At 40.9% G+C, this 26135-nt stretch overlaps 3 protein-coding genes across 4 annotated transcripts in view; all 3 read left to right on the plus strand.

Moving 5' to 3' along the window:
• The window catches only part of LOC311503564 (uncharacterized protein), a 51360-nt gene extending 35665 nt beyond the window's left edge, over nt 1–15695 (plus strand). The window contains exons 6-44 of one of the 2 annotated variants that reach the window (XM_084566361.1): nt 545–619; nt 1128–1220; nt 3593–3725; nt 4122–4165; nt 4561–4749; nt 4934–4960; nt 5188–5241; nt 5338–5418; nt 5656–5703; nt 5798–5914; nt 6667–6720; nt 7229–7264; nt 7372–7506; nt 7744–7803; nt 7893–7928; nt 8041–8076; nt 8345–8407; nt 8569–8604; nt 8685–8768; nt 9167–9232; nt 9425–9487; nt 9666–9746; nt 9886–9921; nt 10032–10085; nt 10218–10274; nt 10759–10818; nt 10934–10975; nt 11690–11717; nt 11821–11901; nt 12038–12063; nt 12164–12262; nt 12347–12491; nt 12630–12703; nt 12857–12985; nt 13295–13342; nt 13451–13513; nt 13610–13807; nt 13902–14017; nt 14104–15695. In XM_084566361.1, coding sequence (XP_084422487.1) covers nt 545–619; nt 1128–1220; nt 3593–3725; nt 4122–4165; nt 4561–4749; nt 4934–4960; nt 5188–5241; nt 5338–5418; nt 5656–5703; nt 5798–5914; nt 6667–6720; nt 7229–7264; nt 7372–7506; nt 7744–7803; nt 7893–7928; nt 8041–8076; nt 8345–8407; nt 8569–8604; nt 8685–8768; nt 9167–9232; nt 9425–9487; nt 9666–9746; nt 9886–9921; nt 10032–10085; nt 10218–10274; nt 10759–10818; nt 10934–10975; nt 11690–11717; nt 11821–11901; nt 12038–12063; nt 12164–12262; nt 12347–12491; nt 12630–12703; nt 12857–12985; nt 13295–13342; nt 13451–13513; nt 13610–13807; nt 13902–14017; nt 14104–14305 — 3069 coding nt within the window. In that variant the 3' untranslated portion in view covers nt 14306–15695. The remainder of the gene's footprint in view (nt 1–544; nt 620–1127; nt 1221–3592; nt 3726–4121; nt 4166–4560; nt 4750–4933; nt 4961–5187; nt 5242–5337; nt 5419–5655; nt 5704–5797; nt 5915–6666; nt 6721–7228; nt 7265–7371; nt 7507–7743; nt 7804–7892; nt 7929–8040; nt 8077–8344; nt 8408–8568; nt 8605–8684; nt 8769–9166; nt 9233–9424; nt 9488–9665; nt 9747–9885; nt 9922–10031; nt 10086–10217; nt 10275–10758; nt 10819–10933; nt 10976–11689; nt 11718–11820; nt 11902–12037; nt 12064–12163; nt 12263–12346; nt 12492–12629; nt 12704–12856; nt 12986–13294; nt 13343–13450; nt 13514–13609; nt 13808–13901; nt 14018–14103) is intronic. The other variant, XM_084566362.1, reaches the window with a different exon arrangement.
• A 344-nt stretch (nt 15696–16039) lies between these two features.
• On the plus strand, nt 16040–18047 carry LOC311503212 (apolipoprotein D-like). The gene is made up of 4 exons (XM_084565794.1): nt 16040–17057; nt 17167–17288; nt 17390–17478; nt 17572–18047. Exons 1-4 carry the CDS (start codon nt 16854–16856, stop codon nt 17808–17810), a joined length of 654 nt encoding a protein of 217 aa, XP_084421920.1. The 5' UTR covers nt 16040–16853; the 3' UTR covers nt 17811–18047.
• Nucleotides 18048–18255: 208 nt separating this feature from the next.
• Nucleotides 18256–24396, plus strand: LOC311503804 (gamma-glutamyl hydrolase-like). Its single transcript, XM_084566678.1, has 9 exons — nt 18256–18473; nt 18640–18748; nt 18866–18916; nt 20072–20156; nt 20233–20371; nt 20547–20653; nt 20788–20878; nt 20963–21097; nt 21200–24396. The coding sequence occupies exons 1-9, from the start codon at nt 18335–18337 to the stop codon at nt 21316–21318; spliced, it is 975 nt and encodes a 324-aa protein (XP_084422804.1). The 5' UTR covers nt 18256–18334; the 3' UTR covers nt 21319–24396.
• The last annotated feature ends 1739 nt before the right edge of the window (nt 24397–26135 follow it).

Here is a 26135-nt window from a genome sequence, read left to right on the forward strand (position 1 = left end):
ACAGGCTTAGAGCCTGAAAACCAGAAAGAAGCTAGTACACTGATCAAAACATCAGCATCCACGGGATAAATAAAGTATCTATCTAATCTAATCTAAAAGCTTTACTGACATTACATATAGCTATACCATCTGTTCAAAGTCTGACAGCACTTGCTCACCTAAAAGCCTTATTTTTTATGTAAATAAGCTGACAGTAAATATTGAAATGATAGACTGGTGCTCTGAGCTTGATGCAAAAATTGTCTCTGGAGCAGAGACGGACACCTGTTTCCCAGCCAGATGTTTCCAGCAGTGTGTGAAAGCGTCGAGTGTGTCTGCTAATGTGTGCATTTGGGTATGTGCTAAATTATGTGTGGCGTAATGAGGGAGGAAGAGATGGATAAACAGCTGAGCAGAAGAGACAGAGAAGGCCACGCTGGTGTGTGGGAAATGTCCGCCTAGCTTCAATAAAATTTAATGACACAGAATGAACTAAATTACCACGCAATATAACAACGGGCTCGCCTCTTCTTCTTCCTCTTCTTCCACTCCTCGCTCTCTCCAGGGCTCCATCCAGCAGCTAGTGCTGAAGTCAGATCCCACGGCCCCAGATGACCAGTGCGAGGAGGACGATCCTTACGTGAGTCTGCACGAAAAACACACTAATGCTGTGAAACTGTCTGAAAGAAGGTACTCTGCACTGAAAACCTGTGGCCACTACTCCCTCTGCTGGTGACAAGATGGCACTGCAGGATAGTTTACATTAAATGTATGGCTCAGACAAAACTGGGACTTTACTTCAACCCAATCCAGACTGGTGTAATGATAAGGTGTCCATTTGGCATACTTTTGGCAGGTTTGAGTAGTGTAATGCCGTTTAAGATAAGACTAAGTCTGAATAATGGGGACATTAATCATCTGATATGCAGTGTTTTTAAAGATAAGCTACAGTGTGAACTAAAAGGGTCATGACAGACACCGTGGGAACCAGACTCTGCGTGTATTTCTGGCCCGTTCCCTCATTTAATTGTCTCATATTTTCTCATCCCGGTTCAGCTTGAACTCAGTGGAATTTGTCTATTAATTTTCTCTGTCCTTTTCTCTGTGTCTATCTTCTGATCCCTTTGTTTCCTCCCGTTTTCATCCAGGCTTCTGGGTACGGCAGCGGGGACGATGCTTATGACGACCTCGAAGGCATAAACGAAGTGAAGAAGATTGTGGAGAAAAAAGAGTTTACCATGGTTTGTGCATACACCCCTCGTTATCCTTCTGGTTCTCATGTTTAGCCGGGCTGGACCTGGACCAAAGAAAACAGCTCTTATCCTTTTAGGTCTGGTGGAGACTGGAGCGTGGTGATATGTGCTGCTCCCTGGCAGCTCTGTGTGCTCTGAAATAAGATAAAAAAACAAACTCAACTGGAGGACAGTGTGGAGGGGCAGGGCTTAGAACGAGGACTAGACTGTTTCTGTCATAGAAATGGTTCCACGGTTTGGAACATTTGTCATTTTCACGAGAAGATTGGAACCAATAAGCTTAGCTGAGCAGACAGACTGAAAGCAGCGGGGTACGGGCATCCTGGCTCAGTGCAAATTTCTTAAAATCTGCTGTACAAGACTCTGTGTTGTTGTCACTGTGAGACTTCAAGGCAGCCAACAGGGACTGCAGTGTCACAGTTGCAGAAAAGAAACTCCCCTTAAGACACAGACACACACACTGTGTTTGTTTCTCTGACAGGCGCAGGTTGATGTACAGTACTTTAAATCAGCGCAGAGCCAGGCTGCCCGTTTCCTGTCTTCATGCTCGCTTAAACTAATTGTCTGCAGGCTGCAGCTTCATGTTTTCGGTACAAACGTATTACGTCCCTGGTTTGGACGAGAGGCTAAGTGGGGGAACTGTAACGTCGCGAAGGCGTCAGATGAAGACAAAAATGGATATGGCTCAGACGGAGCATTCAATAAACATCTGCTGCAGTTTACACAGTAGAAAGAACAAGAAAGACACGGCGGTAATCAACTTGAATGACGTGACTTTTCTTTCGCATCGTCCTAAATCACTGGGAGGAGTTATCCGTGGAGCACACAGATCACTTCCCATAACATTTCCAGTTAATACCCTTCAAAATAAAATGATATTCTCAACATTAACATCATGCTGTGTTTAATACTCTCCATCTAGGCATTATAAGCCAGTAAACCAAATATTTCACAACAAGAATATTTAAATTGTTTCCAGGAAAGCAGAACTCAGCGCAGCAATTAGTGTGTTTATTGTGTGTTAATTTGAGTAAATCTTTAATTCCCAGTGACAGGTGAAAACTACACAACAACCAACAAACAATATAGAAAACCTACATGATAACAAAACAAACTGAAGCCACACACACACAGCTTAGAAGCTGTCGGCCCTGCACTCCCATCTTTCTCCTGTCTTTAACCGTTACCTGATGAAGGAAGTTGAGACGGTTGCTCCAAGGTTGGAACCGAAAGACGCCTGGGGAGAGAGAGGGAAGAGGGAAAAGACAAAACACATGACTGTGAGTCACAGTCTTTATCTGCAGTTGCTTGGCTAACAGCGAGGAAACAACATGTCATGACGTGTTCTGTAAAACAGCAGACAAATAGTAAAAGATTTCTTCCTGACTGTCTGAAGAGCAAACCAGAGGCCACACAGGTCATCTTTTAGGGTCAGCCCATTGACTTAAACTATTGAGGCTGCTCACAAATTACTAATTTGCAGTAAGAAAAGTACATGTATGCCTGTAGAAACATCTGTGCACCGTGAACTAAACTTCAGACAGAAACTTTATCAAACGTCACAACACTTTGGAGGATTGAACCAGCGTGATCTCATCCTTATCTGAGCCACTGACGTTTTCAGTGACTCACTGCATATAGATAGTCTACTTACTAGCAGAAAATGGAGAGATTTGCTTCATTCACCCAGACCACACGGCGCAAAAACCACGCTTCACAGATACTACCTGAAGTACCTCAGTGACCTTAGCACAGAGTTTATAAGGAACAGTTTTCCGAATGACAGTGAAAGCCGTTATGCAGCCAGTCTGAGCGCCATAAAACTTTCCCCCCTCAGCCTCAGTCAGAAGATCAGATTCAAATCCAACGCTCTTGAGGAAGAGAAAAATATTTATTGCTTTTTCATTGGCAGTCAGCTCCGCAGATCATTCATAAACAGGACAGTGAGTTTTTCTGAGGCGTGAAGTCAAGACAGTTTATCCTCGCAGCAGAATCTCGCAGAAGTCATATTAAAATAAAAAACAAACCGGCTTGGCGCCATGTGAGGATGTGAGGTTCCTTTCATTTTCGACCAACCAGTTTTATTGGATTGTAACATAAAATGAATGAGCTGTTAATGAATAAATCAGAAAGGCAAAAGCTAGCGGCAGAAAATGTTTAACAGAGATAAGCTAGTCTTTAACTTTACTGTAATTTCAAGTTTTGTTTTGTTTTTTTATTGAAATATGTGCAAATATTTCCTCGGACCGATTTGTTATATTTACATCTAATTACTTTTAATTTATTTATTTTTTTTGCTTTTTTAAATAATTTTTATAGTTTTAGTTCATAGTTATTTTGTATCATTATATATTTTTTAGCCTCATCCAGATGTGGACCCCACGTACAGCGTCCCTGTTCAAGCCCCGCCCACTGAGATGCCTCTTATCGATGATGAAGATGAAGATATTGAGGAAACCTCTGGACATGAGATGGAGATGACCACAGTAAGAGGTAAAATGTGTAAACATTTTATTTACGTATTATTTTTATACATATTAGGATTTGTATAGGATTTTAGGATATTTGTATTTGTTGAAAACCTTTTTTGCAAACCTTTTTTTGTTTTTGTATTTAATTCAAATATGCATACATGAGGCTGCGCCATCTCTGCTGTAATTCCAAAATTAACCAGCAGATGGTGCTAGAAGAGCCAGTGTAGCCACCTCTGCTCCTGTATCTTTTTTCTGGACTCTCACTTGCCCTAATTTAATGTTTAATGTGTGTCTTATTAGGTCATATAGATAACCATGAGTACGGTTCCACCTTTTAAAAAATCACATACTCAAAACTTGTTTGTTTGTTTGTTTGTTTGTTTGTTTATGTGCTCCATTTGTCTCTTTGTTTCAGTTAAATCGTTTAAGCTAACTACTCCGGTCTCCAGCACTGATACAGTAAGTAAAGATTTTCTCAAGTTAAATGAGGATTTAACCACACAAATTAAATATTTTGAATAATACACACTGTTTATCTCTGTGTGTGTGTGTTCAGTAATGTTCAGTATGTGTTGCTTAACTTTTAAAAATAAACCACTCACCTAGTTACTTGTTGTACAACTGTGCCCCATTTACCACAGCAGGGACACTGTCCCAGTTGGAATCCTGCTTTCATGATGACACAAAACCAAAACATCATAATGATCACAAAATATCACATTTTGTTAATCTAACTATATACTCATGTGATGTGCCGTTGAATTTAGTTAATGTTACGATAGCCCTCTGTTTGGTGGCTTACTGTAGTCCAGTGAGTGAAGGAATGAATTAATAAAGTTTTTTTCACTGTTCAGTCCCTGCAGGTGTCTCCGGGACAGAAAGGGGAACGAGGGGAGCCGGGTCCAGCTGGTCCCCCAGGACCCCCTGGTCCTTCAGGGGCACCCTCAGGAGAGGGAGCGCAAGGGGAGCCAGGACCACGGGGTCCACAAGGACCACAGGGACCTTCAGGCCCAACTGGGCGTCCAGGAAATGATGGACAGCCTGTGAGTTTTATCTGTTTGTTTCCTTGATTTGCTGCAGTCAAAGTCTATTTTTAAATGAACATCGTTTTCTATTTTTACAGAACATGAGATGAGCTATTTAGAGCACACCTCTGTTGATTATGACAGGATTACAGGACATATAAAATAAACTGATGAACTGTTTTTTTTTTGTTCTATTCTCCAGGGAAGCAAAGGCGAAACTGGTTTGCAAGTAAGTAAAACCTTCCCAGTCTTGTAGATTTATATGTTCCTTCTAGTCTGGTCACTATCCGATATCTGTGGGAAAAACAAGGACTAATTTACTTTTAGTACTGATTGTAAATGCTGATCCAAATTGTTTACTGACTCAAGGTGACAGTGCAGCTATCATGTCATGTTATATGTGTTACATCTCATATGTGTTGTGGCACTGAGCAAAGCTGTGATTGTTTTTCCCAGGGACCTGCAGGATTCCCTGGACTACCTGGAGACCCTGGTCCCAAGGGAGAAAAGGTACACAATATATAATTTAACCATTGTTTGAACAAGGAATTAATCACTAAAATAAATGAATTAATTAAAAGCACATGCCACTGTCGTGTCTCTCAGGGTGATACTGGTGTTGGACTACCTGGCCCTCCTGGACCACCTGGACCTCCAGGTCGGCTCAGCAAGTCTTCCACGTTTCTGGTTAGTTGTTTACTGTCACTGTTCATTTTCTGTTGGTTTTCGATAAATTTGGTGTATGGTAATGTTAAATGTCTACAAATGAAAACAAACTATTAAATATTCACTGTTTTGACAATTACAAATTTTACACATGATAGCATCTACCCGAAAGCCAACATTAAGCATTTCAGTTTTAGAGTTGTGACCCTGTTGTATTTCATTGGTTAATTGTCTGCTTATATGACGTCTGTTCATCAGGAGGGGTCTGGATTTGAAGACTTCGACAGTGACGCAGAGATTATCAGGGTAAGTTTGTCACTAAAATATAATGATCAGATGTATGCAAAGTACTGTTCTACACCATTTTTAATTTTTGAGGGTTCTTGTCTTGTGTTATCAGGGTCCTCCAGGGCCTCCAGGCCCCCCAGGGCAGCCTGGGCTCCCAGGTACCCCAAATGAGGACATCTTACCTGGGCCTCCTGGGAAAGATGGAGAGAATGGTGAAAATGGACTCCCTGTGAGTTTCTTCCATTATTCAGAAAGATTTCAGTTATTCAGTTTAAAAGTACTGACATTTGGTAGGGATCAAAATGACATTACTCTTGAAATGTAATATTGTGAAAATGCATTAAAAAAAGCTATTCATTTAAATTTTTTTCAGTAAAGGAGGGGAGATATAGCTAGCACCTGAGGTTATTTTAAAGTACGCTGAGTCCACTTGCATTGCTGACCCAAGTTCTGTTTTCAGGTGGTTGAGGAGTGGTTTAGTGGCTCTGGTTCTGGGTCAGGGTCTGGTCAGGTATTAACATCTGGTCCCCTCAAATACGAGTGACCAAAAAGACAGTATATCCCCCAACTCTGAAAAGTTCATGTTCCTTTACTGTTTTCCTGCCGTTACTTGCTGCAGAGAGAGTTTCTGGAAATGTGTTTTAACACTGCATTACTTTGAGTATGAAGTACACAAGCATGTGTGTGATTGTGTTCATTTATAAATATTGACGTTTTACACACTCTTCATCAAAGTTTAGTTTAAATGTAAAAGTACTTATCCACCGAAACGTCGAGTCACGCTAACAGCAACGGCAAGAACTACAGAAATGAACAACTGTAAGAGCTTGAATATGGAAGCAGCTGTAGCATCTGTTGGGGGAAATGTGTCTTTTTTTTTGTAACGTTAGAAGCGCTTACTAACGCTGTGAATGAACTACTACCACAGGTTTACAGTATTTACTGTAACTCCATACAAATATAGTGTTGTCACTCTTGCAGGGCATTGATGGAAAGGATGGCGATCCAGGGCCTGCTGGAGAGAAAGGAGATAAGGTGAGGCTGATAGTAATCATAATGTATTAGTTCTAAGGAAGAAATATGAGATATTAAGCTGAATTTAAGTCTTTTAATCAGTTGTTAATTAGTTTTACACAGTTGCCGTTATAAACATGGTGATTTTATGCGCCAACTTACTCGGTGCAGATTAAAAATCCTCAAGTGTGAACGCACAGCACACCAACTTTGATCTCACGTGTTTGATTGCTACCACGCTGCCTTCTCTATGAGGCCGCTCTGATTTCCCCTGAGCAGGCCTCTTAGTACTCTGTTAGCACAAAAAAAAAAAACAATTACACACAAGCTAAACAACCACCGCACAGAAAGAGCCGAGCTCCTAATGAGGTGACCCCGTGGACTAATAAAGCCAGCGGGCTTGCGTGTAAACAAGTCTGTACTGCAATAGCTTCTCTGCTTTTTTTAATTCATACCAGAAACAACGGTGTGTTTCTTGTCCATGCTGGAGCTAATATGATTTTATTATGTCTTATTTGATTGTGAATAGGGAGAGCCTGGTTTGAGTGGGCACCCAGGGACAAAGGTAAGATCTGCTTGTCATATTGGATTGGATATTGTGTTTAACTTATCAACTGGCTGAATATATACAGTTTTGAACATGATTTAATCAACATCATCTGGCTCTTTCAGGGAGATCAGGGCCCACCAGGGTTCCCAGGCACTCCGGGATCAGAGGGTCCAGAAGGGCAGCCTGGCCCAAGGGGTCCACCTGGTCCTCCTGGCCCCCCAGGCCCTCCAGGACGAAGCGTCACCCTGGACTTCGAGGTGTGTTGGGTCCCTCTAATGCTTGGTTGGGCTAGTTTGTCGCTATGGTTGTTATCATTTGAAATGAGGAAAGGAAAATAAAGAAAGAATCAATGCATTTAGATTACCTGCCCAGTTTCTAGCAAGCAAGTTTGTTAAAACTAGTGTGTGGTAATGAGTTATTAATTGCTGGCATGATCATTTTATGGAAAAGCTTAGACATGTTGGATACACACTGTGCTTGTTGCACTTTTTTAGGACCTGGAAGGATCTGGGATGCAGGGTAGTCTGGGAGCTGCACAGTCCAAAGGTCCACAGGTATAACAGTGAAACCATGACTGTGTCATAATATCATCATATAAGTTTATTATGTCACCTGAGATACTATACTGACTTGGTTTTCACAGGGTCTCCCAGGAAACCCTGGACCTCAAGGACCCAAGGTAATATATTTGTTTGTGTGCATCTTTTTATTGTTTTCAGGTCTATGGTGAGGTTGTGTGTTAATGGAATCATTAACTGACGCTTTTTGTTTCCCGTTCATGTCTCTCCTAGGGTGAAGACGGTTCTCCAGGAAAGCCAGGCCAAAAGGTAAGTCTGCTGTTATCTCAGCTGTCTCTCTGTTGTGCTTCTTAAGATGTCAGGGATATCTCAGCAGGAGTCTAGATACTCCAGGTCAGTAAATGCCTGTTAACTGAAAGGCCTCATGGTGAGAAGGGATATCAGCTTTTGGCTAGATGATGGAGAATGGAGATGATGTCCTCTTATAGGTTTACAACCTGCCTTGTTGTGAGGATTGAAGAATTACAATCAATAGCAGCATTTTACCAGTAAGAAACATGACAGTATTTCCTTGCAGGGGGAGCCAGGTGTTAAAGGACCACCAGGGCTTGCAGGTTTGGAGGGACTTACAGGGCCAGAGGTATGTATTGTACATTATTCTGACTTTCATTGTGTTTTTTCCCCGTAGTTGAATAAACGCTATTGATTTCAGTCTATTTCTGTAACTGTAACAAAAAAATGCAGGATTAAATATGTTGCAATGGAAAAACACTAATTAGTTGTATTTATTTACATCCACAGGGACCAAAGGGAGACAAAGGTGACCCAGGACAAAAGGTGAAACTCTTACTGAGTGGATGTATATGTGCTTCTGTTAATATTTTCTGTAAGACTAAAACATCAGTTGTGTTTTTCAGGGAGAGGCTGGACGGGATGGGCTGAGCCGACCTGGCCCTCCAGGACCACCTGGACCTCCTGGACCCATTGTCAACCTTCAGGACGTAAGTGTCATCGGATCACAGCTCATTCTAGGCTCAAGGCTGTGTCTTACCAAGCCGATGGTCATCCCTTTGCCGGTGTCGGACCTACTGTAGACCAACTGACGAGCATTATTCAGGGGAGGCCAACTCTTTCAGTTTCTCCTTCTGAATGACGAAAACAGACTATTGCCACCTGCAGGTGTTGAGATAACATTTGGCACACTAGGCCTTTGTTGCCAGTGGTCTTTGCTTGGGTTTGGTGTATCCATACCATCCATACCTTTAGTCTGGGTAAAATGTAGACTCCAGTGTCTGTGCTGTACTGTCCCATCTCATTGAAGTATTGAAGAACATTATTGGATCCCAACCTACAAAACCCTTCACCATTCATTGACAAAGCTCTCTTTCTGTCTCTTCAGCTTCTTCTTAATGATACAGATGGTGCCTTCAACTTCTCAGGGATTTTTGAAGGTCAGGGACCTGCTGTGAGTATCAGACAAAAAAAAACAAACAACGTCCAATGTAGGCCAAATGATCTTGATTTCATGAAAACAAAAACATCTCGCTTCAGTTGCAGTTGTTGGTTTATGCTTGTACTAACTTGACTAGAATTCCTGGTATGAGGGAGCATCTAGAAATGGTATTAGTCTTTTGTTTAACTTTCTGCATGTTTGCAGGGACCACAGGGTCCAAAGGGTGACCTTGGATTGCCTGGTCTTCAAGGACCAGCAGGAGTCAAAGTAAGTATGTGCTCCATGCAAATACAGACTTTGCATAATGTTTAAGCAGATTAAATTGTCCGTCAAGAAGCCATGATACGTTACTCACACATTCCTGTATTCACACAATGATATTTGTGTATCTGCACGTAGCCTTTCTCTGTTCACATATAGTTTGTTTACGTGCGTGTGCATGCAGGGTGAAAAGGGTGAGCCAGGGTCTTTCATTGCGGCAGATGGATCCATGATGTCAGGCATTGCCGGACCCAAGGGAGTCAAGGTTAGTTATTAAATGCCATCGTTTTCTTAAATTCCAGATCCAGATAAGAAGTTACGTTGTCATGGATTATTAATGTGCGCAAGTCCAGTGGTAACATCACATCATGGTGCAGCACGCATAAACATATCTTTGTTCACAGGGAGATAACGGTGTAGCCGGGCCCCCTGGAACTCAAGTGAGTGTTGACGGCAAGCAACAAAATCAGATATGAGAACATTTCAGCACAGTTTAATTTAATTTAATATTTTAGAAATCCAGTCAGTAACTCCTTTTTATTCCCAACAGGGGCCAATGGGACCAACAGGACCTAAGGGAGAATTTGGTTTCCCTGGACGGCCTGTAAGTACCATGACTTCACTGAACATCTGCAGTTTGATTGAAACGTTCAACATATGAACTGGTTGTTAAATGAGCAAGCTGTGTTTGGTTCTGTTTGGTAGTTGTTGAGTGTTAATGTTTCTGTCCTTGTAGGGTCGTGCAGGAGTGATGGGACGAAAAGGAGAGAAAGGGGACCCTCAAGCCCTGCCAGTGAGTGTCACATGAATATACTGTAGTAATCCGTAAATGAAAAAATATCATAGATTCACTTGTGTTAATTCAATGATTTCGTTAGCTGAGTGCTATTTGAGTCCACATATTTACGTGTTCTGTGTAAAAACAGGAAGCTAGGGTAGTCAAGCCCCGTCCCAACCCTCACACTACCTGTCTCTGAAAGGTCCAGTCTGCCGCTCTGATTGGTCAGCTCTAAATGCCTTAGTAGGAACCATCATATTCAAGACAAAATGCGGAGTGATACTGGTGAAGCGGAGATGTGGGGAGGGAGGGACATGAGTATTTGAGAAAGCTTTTCATTGGTTACAAAATTTGCATACGCCCCCAAGTGCAGGATGAGTCATCAGCATTTTTAAACTGGATCAGGTAGTTAGAAACTGTAAAATACTATTAAGAATGTCAAAACAGGAATACAGGACATATAGAATTTGACTTCATCTGGACTTCTTCTTCTTCTCAGGGACCCCCTGGCCCTCCAGGACCACCGGGCCGCCCAGGAATGTTCAACTGCCCCAAAGGGGTAAACTCACTTTTATTCTTTAACAGTCCTGACTCAGCTGTTCTCAGTTATTACCTGTATATTATGTTTTTTTTTTTAATGCTTACTGTTCTCTCTCTTCTCCTGGTGTATGTAGACCGTGTTCCCCATCCCTCCCAGACCCCACTGTAAAATGGCCGTAGGTTTCGGACCGTACCACCACGATGCTAATAACGTTTCTTGAAAACTCTCAATACAGCCTATGTTGCAGAAGATTTTTTGAAATCCAATTAATTTGTGAAATTAAGGCTTTAGACTTTGATACTGTATTTACTTTTACAAGGTAAAATACAGATTTGATTGTTAAATGCTAAACTCCAGCTTTAATTTTCTCTGACATAGGCTGTATTAAAATCATTGTCCTGAATGACCGTTTTTTGTAGGCCTTAAGAGTCCAGGTTGAGCCGCCTCTCAAGTGTCTGTCATCATCACACCTCAGTTGCCTGCTCATGACTTTATTGCCCACAGTGTAATAATCCACCATGTTTGTGTTCTTCCCATTCCGAAATCACTTTTTCTTTTACACAGGCCTCACACTTTCCTCCTGTGTACATATTAACATGCATGTTATTCTGAGTAACACTGGTGATATCTAACCTTTTATTGCTCAGAACATCTTAAGGGCGGTTCCAAAATATGCCTGCATGCTGCATGTCCAGTCTGGAAAGGTGACGGCTAAGTGCCAAAAACAAAATGAGGTAGTACTGAAATCAGACCCACTGAAAATCTGCATGCATCTGCATTTGCATGTTGATTATAACATTGAAATTACAGTTTGAATTATTTAACGCTGTATAGGACAGTGTGACTTTGATCACTGACTGCTGTTAATGGTCTTGTTTCATTATTTCAGCTTCATCCAAATGGAACCATTGTAGCTGGTAGGTTGGAACAGATTGTATGTTTATATAGCACACCATTTATATAGTGTTTACATTAATACTGGTCCCAAATGTAAAGAGAACTTGGCTTTTTGTCTCCAAGGAAACTGTCAGGCGGGAGAAAAGGGAGAAAAGGGAGAGAGGGGTCTTCCTGGGATCCCAGCTGCTTCAAGTGAGCCAACAAGTTTGTGCCTTTTTATAAATATAAAACAAATTTCTGTAATAAAAAGAAAAATGTGTTAAAAGCAAAAGAACAAAAAAAGACAATAGTATATATGTTTTTTTTAAAGATAGTCACCCTTGTGTTTCCTCTTTTCTAGGCTCATTTCTTCCCAGAGGAGGCTGGGTAAGTTTCACAGAAAAAGCTTTTTTGTTGTTCTTGTTTTTTGGGGCATGACTTTGTGGGCTTGAGTCTCATCTCGAGTTTTGTGTGTGTGCACTCACAGGGGTCCAGGGGTGACCAGGGTATGAAAGGGGAGAAGGGAGACAGGGGTGAGGCAGGATTTCATGGGCAACCAGGTATCCCTGGAAGACCAGGACCAGTGGTGAGTTAAAGTGACGGTGATATTTTTGGTTTTTAATTTTGAAAGCAAATGAGTGATCCATAACTTCTTCATGACATGTTCCAGGGACCCAAAGGAGAAACAGTGCTCGGGCCTCCAGGGCCCTCTGGGGTGCCAGGCTCTCCTGGGATCCCAGGCTATGGTAGACCGGGCGCAGTTGGCCCACCAGGGCCTCCAGGGCCCCCCGGGTCATCTTCAAGATACGGATCAGGTACAACTCATTAGACATATTGTATTCATAAAATTATTGCAGAATTGCAGTAACATCCAGCTGAACTTACATGCAGCCAAAAGAAAACAGCCTGTTATAATGAGCTGGATGAAAGGTGCTGACGTTTTGTTATGACAGCTCTGACCATCGCTGGACCCCCTGGCCCTCCAGGACCACCTGGACCCCCCAGTCCTTCAAATAACGCAGCATCTGTAAGTTAATCTTTTCCTGCCCTCCATATTGCGGATCTGCATATTAACGCCATAAAATGTCGAATGATCAACCTCCCAACTCTCTTAATTCATTTTTGCTGAAAGATATGTCAGTGATCTGTACACTTGTTCTTTTCTGTGTCTGTTCTTCAGCTGAAAACTTTTCCGACTCGTGAGATTATGATGCAGAGCACCGCCAGAGATGCAGAGGGGACGCTAGCTTTTGTGACGACGACAGGAAGTCTCTTCCTCAAGGTTTCCCAGGGATGGAAAGAAATACAGGTACTAACTTGCAATAGTGTTTGTTGTTTGGTAACTCACTTTATATGTGATCTAAATACTCGTCTACCCACTGAAGATCAAGAACCTTTTTTATAAAACAGTTATTGTGTGGTCTTATTTTGCAAAGTTGGTTAATGACATTACTGTTGCTTAGCTCAATTTAAGCCGAATCAATTATTTGTGTCATATAATATAACAAATAATATGCTTATTGGCAGCTTTTGACATTTCTTTGTGTAATACTTCAGGTTAATATGAATAATATGGAATCCATTTTCCAGTCTTGATATTTCTGTTTTGTCCTCACAGCTTGGCAGTCTGATCTACCTCTCCAGTAACATTATTCCACAAGATGAGGTAGTTAATGTGTATTTTTTATGGCTTTTTGTTCAGTAAAAATATTATTGGAAGATGTCGTCTTGAATTATTAGTCAGTTTCACATCTGTTTTCAACTATTCCTTTAGCCTCGAGTTGCATATCATATAAGAGGAGACACGATAGAAAGAATACCTTCAGTTAAAGAGAGGGTGAGTATTAATACTGAAGCTGGTTTTAGTTTGTGTGCAGCATGTTGGTTTTTGTGCAGACTGACTGACGTATTGCGTCCTCGTCTCCTCTTCCAGCTCAACCTGGTGGCTCTGAATCAGCCCCACTCAGGGGACATGATGGGGCTGGACACGGCTGACCGGATGTGTTACGAGCAGGCCAAGGCCATGGGTTTGCTTCCCAACTACCGCGCCTTCATTTCAACCCACATGCAGGACCTGGTCCATGTCGTGTACCCTGGTTTCCGGGAGAGTCTGCCAGTCACTAACCTCAGGGTCAGTCTGCTGTTTCTCACTGTCAAACAACCACTAAAAAAACCCTGAAGCAGAGTTTCTCCGAATGTGTTTAACCCTTTATGTGTCCTCTCAGGGAGATGTGATGTTCAGGAACTGGCGGTCAATTTTTAGTGGCAATGGGGGACCGGTCAACGCTAGGATACCCATCTACTCCTTTGATGGCCGGGATGTTTTAGCTGACCCCTTCTGGTCTGTGAACTTGATTTGCTTCTTGGAATCTTTGTTTTGTCTGTTCATCAGTCGACATTAGCCTCATCCTCTCCTCCGTCTCTCAGGCCTCAGAAGAGCATCTGGCACGGCTCCAGCAGCAGGGGTCTCCGGGTGGTGGACAAACACTGCGAGACGTGGCGAGCAGACCACGTGTCCGTCGTGGGCCAGTCATCGAGCCTGACCTCGGGCCTGCTCCTGGGCCAGCAGACGAGAAGCTGTTCCAACGAGTACATTGTCCTTTGCATCGAGACCCACAAATCCCATTAAAGCCCTCCCATGCCACTCCACCGAGGGGCCCGTCCCAGCCACCGAAAATGTTAAGCTCTCTGGGAAAACATTTGAGTGTCAGTCGTAGAGAAGGCCGGTCTTTTTCGGCACGTCTTTGGTGCTACGTGTAGCATTTTGCTGTCCTTTAAAACCGAGGATCACGTTAACGCCTTGTTGCTTTATTTTGATAAGAGAGGGTTACTACTGTCGCTCGCTTCTCTCATCCAGTGTCACTCTGTTTAAGAGGAGCGAGGAGGTTTAGAAGCAGTAACAACCTCTTAACAGCAGCCTGAAGTATCTTCTGGGAAAGTAAGCTAATGTGAATTTAAAGCTGCGCTCTGGAACTGGAATCATTTTGTGGATTGCTTACAGAGCAGCAGATAAAATTAGTTCCCTTGTGGCACATACTGTAATGTACAATGCAACACAGAGGCTGAGGGCGGCTGCCAGCAGTTGTGCTCCTTCGTGACAGTAATGCTAACATCTCAAAAGCGGCACGGCGATGATTTATTCATGTTAAAATGATACACGCAGCACCTTTAACTTCTCTTCCAGAAAAGTGGGTTCAATTGCAGCGAGACACATCGGTGTGACTTTATAAGAACCAAGTATAAAGTAACACGGATGGCTTTTCCCCGCAGCCGTTCAGGTGTGCTGAGGATAACACGTCTCTTTGTCTTTTGTTTTTGTTTTTCAAAAGACAGAAAGATGAGACTGAAGATGGCTGCACCCGTCCTGAAGCATAGCAGCCCAAAGACTTTTCCGATAGAAGCATTAAACATTTATTTTGTTTACAGGTTGTCATTTTTTAAGCATTTTTTTATGAATTTCAGGAAAATTTCAAGGGCCAGAACAGCTTACATTGTCCATCGTCCGACAAAGGGATGAGCAGACGACCAGTATTTCCACCAAAGTCATTTTTTGATGCACTGTACTTCATATTTTCTTCTAGTTCAACATCTTCATCTGTGGAAGTGTTGTTTGTTTGTGTTGTAGCTTTTCATACGTCTTGGTGATCTCACTTCTTAGCAGCTCTTTCTCTTAGTAGGCTATTTAATTTAAATTCATTGAATTATTTATACCGTCACAGCACATAACATGAAATCAGATGATTAAATTTAAGAATGTAATTTATCGTTTGTTTGTCAAATGCCTGTTTCTTCTCACTTTTTGCCTGTTTTTCTATTTTTTTTTGTACATCGTCTCTCCAAATATTTCTAAAGAATGTAGATGTGAGTCTTAATTATATTCCACCCAGTGTGAAGACGCCATTGAAACAAGCAATACAGTTTTATATTGGACTACTAGAAAGAGTCCAAGGGCAAAAGTGAGAGCACATGTTTTGTATAAATATTGGTGCCTTGTTGAATAAAGATTTCTCTTTTCATAACTTGCCTCATTGTCATTGCAGATGAGAAATAAGTTTGTTTGGTCCGTTTTTGGGGGAATAATGGTCACTTAATGCAACACCTTATCAGCAAAGAGCCAAAAACACACCTCGAGTTGTTAGATTGCAGTTGAATGCTTAGGCTGCAGTATCGTGTAAGATTGTGAGAGTAAGGTTATAAGGATTGTGTCCAATATTTGCTGAGCAGCAGCAAGCCTATTTGTCCTGGATACTGGCCGTGTTATGAGTGTTAACAGCGTTTAAAACCCATCTCAGCTTTATTTTTTGCTGCAGTTTAGTAGGATTTGCTGGCAAACGTGTGCTGGTATGACTATACAACTGCATAAACATACTAGTGAATCTACAATGAGCTAAAATTAGATTCTAGTGGAATATTTTTGCGTATCTCTTTAGGTCTTGAACAATTCAGATTTATTCTGTTGCGGTTTTTCAGTACAAGGACAAATATACAAACTCTGTTTAGGACTACGTATTGTCCGTTACCTTCAAGTCAGAAGTGATATGTTGTTGAGTACGTAATTAAATGAAAAGTAATCTGTGGCATGTTGCCTCCTTACTGCTGGCGTAGTATTAAAGCTTTGCTATACTATACCTTCAAAGGGGAATTACCGTTTTTTTTTTTTACAACTTGGACCTTATTTCTGGCGTAAAATACGATCGTTTACTCACCCATTTAACTTTTGTGTCATTTGGAGTCGTTCGGACGAGATTTAGATCCGCGTGTATCCATATAGTGGGAGTGACTGGGGCACCGAAACGCAACGCAGCCTCTAAATAACTCATTATCTGCCGTGAAACTCGTTCATTTTACCAATATTTTGTTACGATACGCTAGTGCTATTCCCCGTTGAATCTGGAGTTATCTGTTACCTATTTGTGGATGTGCAGCGGTATTTTATGCCAGAATTAAGGTCCAGGTTGTAAAAACACGGTAATTCCCCTTTAAGGTTGTTATACTGAACGTCACTCTAACTCGGCCTTTCACTGAAGGTTTAAAGTTTATAAACTCAATCTAAATATAGCTCTTCAAACAAATTTCCCTATCCAAAGGTCTGACATGGGTAGAAACACCAAACCCCTCTCAGTTTGTTCTCAGCTACTAAAGTCAGTGGTGATACAGTGTGCTTTTACCACTCGGAAATGAAGGCAATCCAGGTACTGTCAGAATTTTTCCCGTTTAATGACGACGTTTGTAAATGTATGATCTGTCTCAACCTTTATTTTAACTTTCATATGAAGGTCCTGTCTGTGCTCCTCCTGACTGCAGCTGCAACTGACGCTCAGTCTTTCCATATTGGCAGATGCCCACAGCCACCTGTTCAGGAGGACTTCAATATTACAAAGGTAACTACTGAATAAATATTGTTTATTTGATATTTCAGGTGATTCAGCTTGAGGAAACGGGTAGATAGAGAGTGTCTTACTTACCAGATTGGTTCTCTTCCCATTCCAGTATATGGGGATCTGGTATGAAATAGAGAGGCTGCCGGCTATATTTGAAAAAGGAAAATGCATCCAAGCCAACTACACGCTTCTCGCTGACGGGACGGTCAACGTTCGCAATGCAGAACTTCTGTGAGGATTCAGGGTGTTGCAAACATTTTTATTTGGCTTAAAGACTACAATGTTCATGTGATCCTTGCTTGGACAAAGCCTATATTGTCCTCCTTGTACAGGTCTAATGGGAAGATAAACTCAATAGAGGGAGTTGCCAAAGTTAAAGACCCATCTCAACCTGCTATTTTCAGTCTCAGCTTCTTTAAAGGTGAATAAACTGTGCAAGTATTTTTTAAGCAAATTAATCCTGTGCTGTATGTTTTAATTTACCCTCCACTATACTATTCATTTCTGTATCCAGGTGTCTCAGATGCTCCGTACTGGGTGCTCTCCACAGATTACCAGTCATACGCTGTGGTCTACGCCTGCTCTGATTACTATGGACTTGTTCACGTCGACTTTGCCTGGATCCTGGCTCGCACTCGTGAGCTGACCGAGGAGGTCATCAGCCAGTTGCACGATAAGCTGGCTGTTGCTAACGTGAACTTAGACCGACTTATAGTCGCCAACCAGACCGACTGTGATGGTCATGTCCTCTGAGGCATGCTCAGAAACAGAGAGAACAATTAGGACAACAAAGCTCTGATTAGACCTGCTTGAACTAGAGATGAAGTTGAAATGAATCCACAGAAATAATGAGTGGTGTTATTGTGGATCCCAACTTTAATATATCACTCTTTTAATGCCGTGAATTTTGAACATTTATGACAATGGGATCATTTGTAGTTTGTTCCTCATTTTCCTCTTTTTTTATGTCAAGAAATTAATTATTCCATCTATAACTGCATGTTTTCATCACTTAAAATACACCTTTTTTTATTTTTCAAACTAATTTTGGAGTAAAGGCTTGTAAGTTAAAGCAGCAACTGTATTTTTTACTAAATTATCCGGACCATTTGCCAGGAAATAAAATACCACACGGAAATGGTGAGTTTTGCTTCTTAATTAACGATACTTTTATTTTTAAAAGACAAAAAGTCCATAAAGGAAGTCGTTTGGTGATGCTTTTATTTTGAAGGACGTATCCCGGAAGTGCTGTACAGAGCGATGTGACTAGAAGCTGAATGGCGGTAGTTAGACGTGCTAGATTATGTTTTACTTATAGAAATATGCTGCTGTTGTTGCTTTGCATTTCTCTCTCCTGCCTACCTTTTTATACGTCGGCTAAGAGAGGCGACAAGAGAAATGACAGACCGATTATTGGTAAGTTTATTAACACGTTATGTGCTGCGGCTGTGAAGTTAAGCTAACTTTATAACTTGATGTACAGTAGTGTGTTTAATGACCTGTTTAACTGTAGTAAAAGGCGGCATTTCATTGCAAACGAGTGCGTAGAAACGTTAAAGCAGCTACGTTTTTCTCTCATAAGGTGTCCTGGCTCAGGAAGTGTATACACCAAAACCAAACCAAACAGCCTACATCGCTGCCTCTTATGTGAAGTTCCTGGAGTCAGCGGGAGCGAGGGTTGTACCTGTCATGTGAGTTTTTTATTATCTTATCATAACTGTCATTCCTGCACAAGATAACGAAGGATTTGTAACTCCCAGCGTCTTTGAACTCAACACGGAAGCTGTTTTTCCTGTTTTTGTCTGCAGGATTAACCAAACAGAGGAGCAGTATAAGGCACTGTTCAACTCCATTAATGGGTATGTGTGTTAAAGTACACTTGTTAGGCTAATTCACTTGGGGATTTACAAACGTTAGGTTGAAGACATAATTATATATAACTCTATAATACCGTTATAGTTAGCGGTGCATTTGGGTGAAGCTTGTAATTTAGAGTTTTGGTTGCAACAACTGCTAAAAATCTATATTTCTGTTTTAGTTAAATAGGTTATAGGTCAAATAATGTTAAAATTACAACATATAGCTGGCATATAATAATTAATAGTAATTAGAAATACTAATACATAAATTACTATCACAGCTACAACATCATAAATGTAGGAAAAAGACACAGTGTTTGTGTAATATGTGTTTTGTAGCTGCCACCAAGGTGGTGTTTTAACAGTGTTTTCTCATTTTGGAGGCTGTGGTTTGTTGTGCTATTGAGGCGCAATGCGTGGCACTCTCACGTGTTCCTGTTATTTTGACAACCCCATTGTAGTCAGCAGGTGAGGCTAGATAAGAAAAACACTGGGTGTGATGACATCCTCCAGTCACCACCTCTCTGATGCTGTTTCAATAAAAACTGAACATTGATTATAGTCATGGAGGAGGGTTTTAAAATGCACTGCTTGTACCTAATGTTTTGGCAAGTAATTTTTTTAAATTAGTCTGAGCTCAGTCTGAAAAAAGCAAATTACATTTTGTTCATGCTCCAGCAGCAACTACTAGTTTATAGCTTACAGGTCAAGTTGTATTTAATTTTTTTTAAAACTAGTAATCAGAATTAATGCACGGTATTGTTACGACAGTCGGATTTGTAAGCAGAGGACACAGCACATTAAGTAATATGTCACAACGTCATTATGCGCATTCTGTATGTAAATCAATATAAAGATGCACTAAATGCAGCATTATTTGTATTCTAACTCAAATGCTCATTTTGTGAAGTCTGAGGAGACTTTTGATGAATTTTTGTGTCAAAATTGTAGTTATTAGTTAGTACAACTATTAGTTTTAATTCATGCATGTCATTATGGGTTATACACAGTGTTTTAGTGGCTTATATACTTACATACATGAAAAATCCTTCTGTATTTATTCCCCATGCTGTCTTTTTCCATCCTGAGTTCCCGTTTCCTTCGTTTTCTGCCGGTTGTGACTCACCCTCTTGTGTGTCGTCTCTTTGCCGACAGCATCCTTTACCCAGGCGGGGGCGTCAGCATCATCTCATCTGGCTACGAAAGGGCCGCGAAAATCTTTTATGAGCTCGCCATTGAGGTAAGATAAGCATTAGCTGTGGCATAGTGTGTTTGACGCTGGATATCATGCTGCATAAAAGCGTGTGACGTTTCAGGCAAACAAGCGAGGAGACTATTTTCCTGTGTGGGGAACCTGTCTTGGATTTGAGCAGCTGGCGTATTTGACGAGTGGGAAGTCTTTACTGGTGCATACTAATACGAGCGGCGTGGCGTTGCCTCTGAACTTCACCAGCGGTACGAGTCACTGTTAAATCTGAACGTCAAGGTTCTATGGTTTATTTGTTATTGAGTGAAGTGATTTTTTAGATGTTTGGATGCCTAGACTTAGTTTCATGTCAAAGGTTTTACTGAAAAGGTTTGTATTTTTTTGAAAAATTATTGATCAAATGATGCTATGTCCTGTTTCCAGATGCCAAATACAGCAGGATGTTTAAAGGCTTCCCTCCTGAACTCATGAAAGCTCTGGCCTCTGAGCCGCTGACAGAAAACTCTCACCAGTGGAGTCTGGCTACGTTGGTACGTCTTTCATTACTGTCACATTATGAAGAGAAGAGCTTAGCCTCCAACGTTATGGTGCATCGTAGGCTTTTTGTGAAACATTTCCCCTACAACATGACAATGGACATCTCATTAATGAAGCTTTCTTTCAGACATACAAAACCAATGATGAACTGAGGAAGTTTTACAAAGTTCTCTCTACAAACACTGATGGGAACGTAGAGTTTGTGTCAACATTTGAAGGTAGTTCTAACTCGTTATATGTTACTTGTACACCACAGGGCTTACAGCAGGACAATAACACATTCTCCCCTTACCTCTCTGCAGCATATGATTATCCAATCTATGGGACACAGTGGCACCCAGAGAAAAACGCGTTCGAGTGGACGAGGCCTTACATTCCACATTCCCCGTCAGCAGTGAGGACGACCTTCTTCATGGCCGAATTCTTTGTCAGCGAAGGTGCGAACACAGCCTTATGTTTGGTTTCTTAATTCCAGCCAGGAGCTGCAAACAACCGACAAACTCGTCCCCACATCTGCCATTGTTTGTCTCTCCCTGCAGCCAGGAAGAACTTTCACAGATTCGAATCTGAGGAGGGGGAGAGCGACGCGCTGATCTACAACCACAACGCTGTTTACACCGGGGCCAAGAGTGCCTTTGAGCAAATCTATTTCTTCTGAGTGCTTTTCCTTTTCCAACGGCTGATTTGATCGTGACTTGAGCGTGTTTATGGATAATTTGACTTGTTTGATTTTTGGATTTTGCGCCCCTCTCTCTCCACCTGTTCAATCTGCAACTGAAAATAGGAAAGATTTACACATGCAACATAAATATCGAGTGTAGGAGCAGAGTAGAAGAAAAAAAAAAAAGCCAAATCATGATGTGTGAATGCTGTTGCTGGGTTTACAGCTTTGTAAGGAAATGTTTTTGAAGTCCAAGTACCAAATAATTAGTTAGCAACTAGCTGGTGGAAACTGAGCAGCGCTTTATGCACTTTAAGAACAGCAAGAACATATACTTCAGGATGGTTTGGAGATCAAAACATATCTGAAAAATGAATAAATTATAGGTCCTTACCTGCTGGATGGACAAAAACATGTCATATATTTTTTAGTTTGTGCTGCTGACCCCAAGTGACCAAAAAACAAACAAAATACAGCTTTTAAAATTCACAAATTAACCATGCCAAAGAACATCGAACACTGATAAAATATCTATTTTGTTTTTTATTCTAACATTTACTTTCATGCCACAATCTGCCATTGATCTCCTCCTATGCTTTGGAAAACAAAGTTGAGCATCTTGGAAAAAGTCGTCAACCGCTGGCTAGAAAGTTTTAGCTGCTGCCGTCGGCATTTCATAAAGTCCACTTTCAACTCGAGTCAAGGACAGCAACAGGAGAACAGAAATGAATAGTCAAATGTAACTTCCCAAAATGCTTTATGCACAAAGAACACTAAGGTAATATTGTTAATTTATTTTTTTTTTCCCTCTCTTTAGGATAAAATTATATTTTGAATAACATTTACACATCAAGCTGACGAGACTGGGATTTCAATCACAATACTACTGGAAATGTAGTTTATGCAATCCAGTAAGGAACATTCATGATGTCAAAAACGACTATGTTGAACTGAGCTATCAGGGATAGTGCCGCCGCAAACTACCTCTGAACATGCACTGTAGCGGAACATGAATGGCCATTCAAATGAAATAAATACAAATAAAAAATAATGTTAAATTAAAATTGTGCCTTTTAGAATTCATCATTTCTGGCGAGAAGCTAACTTGATATCTCCTTTCCCCTTATGTACAAATGCATAATTTTTCCAGGGTAGAACATTGATCCTAAAGGCTTCTGACGTTAGCCTCTGTGCAGTATATTCACTGATTACACTGAAAAAATAAAAACCTTGGATCAACGTAAAACAATTGAGGTAATCAATCACATGAAATATCTGACATTGACTCAAAGCAGATAATTTAGTTTAACCTGAAAAGTTTAACTGCAACCACTATTTAAAGGTTGGAGCAATCTAATTATTTTAGGTTGGAGCATAACTATTTTAGGTTGTCTCAAATAAAAAAGTAACGGTTGTCATTATTTGAAATGCATAGTAAATCAAATTTTAAAAAATTGCTTTTAATACATTTTGATCAATGACTACTCAGAACACTTTTCTTAAGAACACATTCATATTTATTGTTCCATGAATTGACAACACTGAACATGTGTTTCAAATGTATGAAGATAAACAGTCTGCTGCAGCTGAACACCAGAAACAAGACTATTGACGTCATCAGAAGACAAATCATCGAGCTGCAATAGTAGCACAACTCCTAAGACATCATGCAGTACCCATGGCAAATTTACCAGGACATACATTTTCTTATTCAGGTGTAAGCCTTACTATCAACTAAACACAAAAGCTGTTGCAACTGAGGGCAACTCGTTCAGGACCTCTGTTCCTTCGATGACAATCTTAGTGTCTTTGGGTGGATGGAGAGGATCCTCTTTCTCAGTGATAAAGATCGCCATGGTTTGCTCCAGCTCTTCAACCTCATTTTCCCGCATTAAAAAAAAAAAAAAAAAAGACATGTTATTGTTTCAGAAATCTCCAGATTTCATGTTTGATCATAATATCCTTATGACATTGTAAATAGAACTTACCACAAGCAATGATCACTGGCAGGAGCTTCCAAATGCACATTGTTGCACAGCAGAAACACGACTGATTGGTGGTTGCTTCCCTTAAGTTGAAAGAGAATACATTATTTAGTTTTTAAGTTAGCCATCAAGTGTGTTAGCTACTAACATGATGCACAAATTACCCAACTTTTAACATTAACAGATATACTTTATGATTTTAGGGAAGCTGGCATTTTGGTACTTTTCTACCACATGTAAATTCTGTTAACAGTGTAGCAAATTAACATTACCAGCAAGAACTAGCTGAGCCTTGTAATATTATGGCTGATAAATACTGAACACAAGATAATTAGGAGGGTGAATAAAAGATCACAGATGCCCTTATAAAGAGCCAAAGTCCCGCCCCTTCTACTTCCGGGCCATGGGACCTATCTTTCGAAAAAATATGAACGGCAGTCTATGGCGAAAGATAAATTATTTTCTGGTCCCGATCGACTTGTGCCTTGGATTATACATATGTTGTTTTTCAGAATAAAAAATGATTTTACATGTCAAGAATGTCACAGTTTGTCGCAAGATAGTTAAGTAAAACGCTTTGGAAAATACGTAATTAAACGAACTACAAGTCCCGCATGCTGGCGCGTACAGAACCGACCAAAACTCCCTTCGTGTAACTACAGCTCTCGACATGACCCGATTTATAATGATTTTCACCTCGTTTGATGCTTCTGCCTTCGTCCTGGAAGAAGACGGTAAAGCTCAACAAGGAGACAGCCATAGTTCTCTAGTTACGTACATTGTTCGAGACGAGAGATGTAGTTAAGCGATCTCATACAAAACCTAATGTTGTTCAGCTTATTTACGTCAAATAATTTATCTCTTGACGTGAAAAATTATCTTTTAAATTCACACACATCATATGTGAAATTCATGCCACAATTCGAACGGGACCAAAAAATAATTATGATCTCTCCATAGACTGCCGTTCATATTTTTTCGAAAGATAGGTCCCATGACCCGGAAGTAGAGGGGCGGGACTTCGGCTCTCTATGCTATTGACAGCAGAAATAACCATCAGTCAAGCTTGAACCTGGGGATTAACTAATGTTACCACCAGGGGCGGATGGTGTATAGGGGCGATTTGGGCGACGCCCTACCAGCTGGGAGAAAGAGGATTTTTTTTTTTTTACAAATTCTATCACAGCAAAAGTAGTTTTCAGTGTTCTAGACATATTATCTGTCATCAGAATCGTCAGGTTCAAGTCGCGTTTCAAATGGTCCCGCCTCTCTGGGCGAATTCATCAACGTGGAAAATCGCCCCAGCTTCTCCCATTGACTCTCATGTTAAAACTTTTTTTTTCGGAAAATGAGCCTTCAATGCATTTTCAATGAGGATTTGGGGCTCGCCCTAACGCGCTTGAGTCATACGTAACTGAGCAAAGAGATGGCTGCTTGATTGGACAATTCATCAATCAATCACGTCCATCAGGAAGCATTCGCGCAATTTTCTTCGGTCGGCTGAATTGACTGTATATACTAGGTCGGCTGTGGAGAAGAAAAGGATGAAGGAGTTGGGACCCGACTGTCCGGACTTAAACATTTCGCAGCAGGCTACTGATCGTGGGAGGACATACACAAGGAGCTTCACCTCAAACGTGTATGCTAAACGGCTTTTTTTGTTTCCCCTGCGTGCTGTTTCAAAGTCCCGGGACAGAGATGTTATGGACTACAACGGGGATGAAGGACTTAAAACTAGGGCCGGGACTTTAACTTGTTAATTAAGATTAATTAATTACACAAAAATAACGGGTTAATCATTTTTTACGCATTTTAATCGCACTTATTTTTGCACCGCGGAACGTTTCTCACTGGATGAGTTCGGCGGACCGATTATACTGGAGCACCAACTAGCGTTCATTACTTCAGACTACAAACCACAGTGAACATGAACGAAGAAGCTGATGAAACCGCTTTGGTTGGCCCCTTGGATGGGAAATTTCAGTCATTATTCAATGGTATACTAAAAATCCATATGAAAAAATAACTTCTCACTGTTCTCAGGTCAAATATTTATATGCGATTTAAATGTTTGATGTATTAGCATTTTTAAACTTGCTGGATTTTACAAGGCAAATAAATTAAGTTAAAACTTAGTTCCATGGCCCCATTTGTCTTTGTAAGGAGATGTTCTATTTTGTCTTTATTATTTTGTCAGAATGCACCAAAATGCTTAGTTTGTACGTGAAAATCACAAAAATCTACTGGGGGAGGATGCCCCCAGAGCCCCCTACAGGGGTTTGATTTACAAACTTTGCGCCCCCCCTAATACAAAATTCACCAGCCGCCACTGGTTACCACATGTCAAGTGTCAAAAACGCAACAACAACAACAACAAAAAACTTTGGAGCGTTAACTGTTAAACGTTCCTGACAAGCTAACATGTCATGGTTGGTACTATCTTCAATAGCTTTAACACAGAGCACTTTAAGACAGTAAGGTCGGCAAATAAACATTTGGCTCTTCGTGCCACTGTTAACAATTAAAAACACTAAGCAGAGCAAACGCATTTTAAGTCACGAACATAACATTAGCTGTAACGTTAACTAACTTAAACGTGGTAGCTACCATCAATGCCGCCACAAAATAACATTACATTTACAAATGATTGCTTGAATTTCTTAGTTAGCTAGCGAACTGTGACAACATAACCCACCCACGACCAGAGGACGGCTAACTAGGGTGGCCATTTCCACAACACCAAAAAGGAGGACACTTTGCGGCATTTAGTGAGGAAAGAAAAATCGCAACATACAACTCTAGTGTAGGGCTACTCCCCACGACAATACA

The sequence above is a fragment of the Chelon labrosus genome (assembly GCF_963514085.1).
Source record: "Chelon labrosus genome assembly, chromosome: 18".
NCBI lineage: Eukaryota > Metazoa > Chordata > Actinopteri > Mugiliformes > Mugilidae > Chelon > Chelon labrosus.

Excerpts from the sequence above, each read along its gene's own strand:
- LOC311503212 (XM_084565794.1), top strand. The coding sequence starts at position 16,854 with ATGAAGGCAATCCAGGTACTGTCAGAATTTTTCCCGTTTAATGACGAC. Across the intron at positions 17,058-17,166 it reads AGGACTTCAATATTACAAAG|TATATGGGGATCTGGTATGA; the intron begins GTAACTACTGAA and ends TTCCCATTCCAG. Across the intron at positions 17,479-17,571 it reads CAGTCTCAGCTTCTTTAAAG|GTGTCTCAGATGCTCCGTAC; the intron begins GTGAATAAACTG and ends TTCTGTATCCAG.
- LOC311503804 (XM_084566678.1), top strand. The coding sequence starts at position 18,335 with ATGGCGGTAGTTAGACGTGCTAGATTATGTTTTACTTATAGAAATATG. Across the intron at positions 20,372-20,546 it reads GCCTCTGAACTTCACCAGCG|ATGCCAAATACAGCAGGATG; the intron begins GTACGAGTCACT and ends TCCTGTTTCCAG. Across the intron at positions 20,879-20,962 it reads GTTTGTGTCAACATTTGAAG|CATATGATTATCCAATCTAT; the intron begins GTAGTTCTAACT and ends ACCTCTCTGCAG.